This window comes from Quercus suber, unplaced genomic scaffold (assembly GCF_002906115.3).
Source record: "Quercus suber isolate HL8 unplaced genomic scaffold, Cork oak 2.0 scaffold_14, whole genome shotgun sequence".
In the NCBI taxonomy this organism is placed as follows: domain Eukaryota; kingdom Viridiplantae; phylum Streptophyta; class Magnoliopsida; order Fagales; family Fagaceae; genus Quercus; species Quercus suber.
Genome location: NW_027069479.1, coordinates 1,434,062 through 1,436,901, shown reverse-complemented (window position 1 = coordinate 1,436,901; position 2,840 = coordinate 1,434,062). Strand labels below are relative to the sequence as shown.

At 32.3% G+C, this 2,840-nt stretch overlaps 1 protein-coding gene across 1 annotated transcript; it reads right to left on the bottom strand.

Moving 5' to 3' along the window:
* Positions 1–775: 775 nt before the first annotated feature.
* On the bottom strand, positions 776–1,336 carry LOC112005293 (uncharacterized). The gene has a single exon (XM_024037536.1). It carries the CDS (start codon positions 1,334–1,336, stop codon positions 776–778), a length of 561 nt encoding a protein of 186 aa, XP_023893304.1.
* Positions 1,337–2,840: the final 1,504 nt, after the last annotated feature.

The following is a 2,840-nucleotide window of genomic DNA, read 5'->3' as shown; positions in this document are numbered from 1 at the left end:
TATTTTTAAAATTATACGTGATGTGGAATGAAGTAAGTTAAGGAATTGCAAGACACAAATGAGGATGTAGGTGAAGCATAAAAGGTTTCATCTCACCCATCAAATTTGAGAGAAAAAAAAAAGAAACCACTAAATATGACAAAAGTAAATATGATAAATGTTTATGTATTTTTGTTATGATTTAAATATATATATATATATATATATATGTGTGTGTGTGTGTAATATACCCGTAACATACATGTACCTTTTCTTCTCCATTTTCATATTTTTATGCCCAATTTTTAAAATTTATTTTTTTGAAAGATGCCAAACTATACCCATCCGTATACTTTTTGTATTAAACTAGTACCATATTTTACTAATTCATATTATATATAATTAAAACAACTAAAATTTCCCTCCTATATATCTGAAATACCAAACATACAATAATCTCAATCATACATAAAATTTTCTCCATTAATTGATATTTGTTCACATGTGACTTGACCTAAAACATGACCTAACCATCAAAATATTTATTCCAACTATCCATATACATGTCCAAATTTAAAGAATTTTACTCACTTTTCTTTAATCTTCCTAACTTCCTTGCATAAAACCAATAATTAATGACATTTAGTGTTTCAAACAAAAACCCTTTAGGATTTGAATCTCCACTTAAAATGTATTAAAAAACTTACCTTGAAAGAAGGGTGCGTAATACTAACTATATGCTATTTGACCCAACTATGGGGAAAAAAAAAAAACACACACACACACACACCCTAGTTTAACGTGAACAAATAACTGGCTCTTCTGCTATGGTCTCTAACAATGGTTTCCTTGACCTGCACATAGACAACCTATGCATAAACTCTGGCGACAAAAATTCCTCAATATCATCCAAATTCAACTTTGGCACCGCCACCGCCGTCTCACTTTCCTGCCAATCATCAGCTGTTTTTCCCTCCACCAACTGGGGAACATCTCTAGGCTCCGGAAATGTCCTTATGTTGGCTTCGCCAGAACCGCGCTTGGCTGCAGAATTGGCGGTGTGGAACAAGGCACCCATGTCAGCTGCTGTGACAATAGAGTTGAGTCTCTTCATGGGGAACATGACATAAACGTTAGCCATCTCTAGGTCTTCGTCGGCGTTGAGTGCAGAAAACCTTCGTCCAATTTGGAGAGACATTGAGTTTACAACGAAGAAGTTTGGTGTTTCAAGCATGAGTTCAGCTGCTTTAATGGGTGCATGGAATTCTTGAATTTGGCCGCTTGGGAAGATCACTTTTGTGGCTCTAGATTGCTTGCCTCCTGGGCTGGATAGAGCACAAGAAACGTAGTTTCCCATATGATATGCCTTGTGAATAGATATGTCAAGAAGAGAAATGTAAATTATAAGCAAAACGGTACTTAAAAGAAAACTCGTAGTAGCTAGCTAGATATATATGAGTATGTAGGCCTAGAGTTTGATGAGCAAGTTAGAGAAAGAGATCGAAGTGGATTTGTGTTGGGGTTGGAGAGGTTTGAAGGAGAAAGAGATGGTTTTGGAGAGGACTTTGTCTGGGCATTAATGAGTCAATTTTGTGAGTACTAGGGGGTAACGAAGAGCTAGGGAGTAATGAGTCAATTTTGGGGAATAATAATGAGTCAATTTTATAAGCCAGTAATAGGCTAATAGCTAGCTAGAAAAAGTCTAAACAAGAAATATACATATGAATATAGAAGATTCTAACAAGGAATGAGCCAGTCGTGTAAAGAAGTTGGGGTTGACATTCTTGCTATCGAGTCCGCGTGGAGAAATTTAAAGAAAGTATCAAAACAATATTTATTGTATATTGAAGAAACGTATTGTAAGGTACATTTCCAGTTGGTAGTTGATTTTAAGTTATGGTTTATCATTTCCAAGAATTATCCTATCTTAACGTGTGAGACCCACTCCTTTTCCCTTTGTAAAAGGAGTTATCTTTCTTTTTCTGTGTGTTTATTGGTCTTGGTTGTGTTTCGTATGAAGTAATACAAGCTTTTATGACTTTCATATTTGTATATACAATAGCGTGGTTTGCACGTGCAGTCCTAGCCTTCAGGGAGAAAATTAATATAGATTTTTTTGTTAAAAAAGCATGAAGTCATATATTTAAATTCAAAATAACTATTTGAATATCTATGTCCTATGATAATTTCTTAGAACTTATTTACTAAATGTAATATCTACTTCCCAAAAAATGTTACAAAGAATGATAATAAATGTTATCATTTTTCTACAATATTTAAATTTTCGCAATGAATGATAATATATGCTACAATTTTTTTGAAGATCTTCATTAAACTAAATATTTGCAATCATCTACAATGAAGATTTTGTTATTCATATTTCATTCTTTATTATCTTATTTTATGAGTCTAACTACGATGTTTAGCTTACTTATTTTTGATGAATACCCTTTTAAGCTAGAAAATAAATTAAAAAAAGAGAACAAAATAACAAAAGACATATGTCATCAAAGTTTCTATTAGATAAAATTATAAGTGTAGTAGATTTAAACCTAATATATTAGTGTTCTCTAGATAACAAATAGAATACCATATATCATCATTCTAACTTTCCAAGTATGATTACTAGTCTACCACATAAAATTCAAAATACACAAAGAAATTTTTTGGGACACTAAAATTTAGTAGGAGTATATTAGACATTGCACAATGGAATATTTTAGGAATTATAAGATTTTGTTAGGGTTTAACTAAGAGAGAAACAATCGGGGTATATGCTCATTTACAAAATATAAATGATGAAATTATTCAATTTTAGTTTAAGGGGGGAATGCAACTACCCCGAACATAAAGGAGGAAAG

What these genes read in the sequence shown, in the direction of transcription:
- LOC112005293 (XM_024037536.1), bottom strand. Translation starts at nt 1,336, where the DNA reads ATGGGAAACTACGTTTCTTGTGCTCTATCCAGCCCAGGAGGCAAGCAA.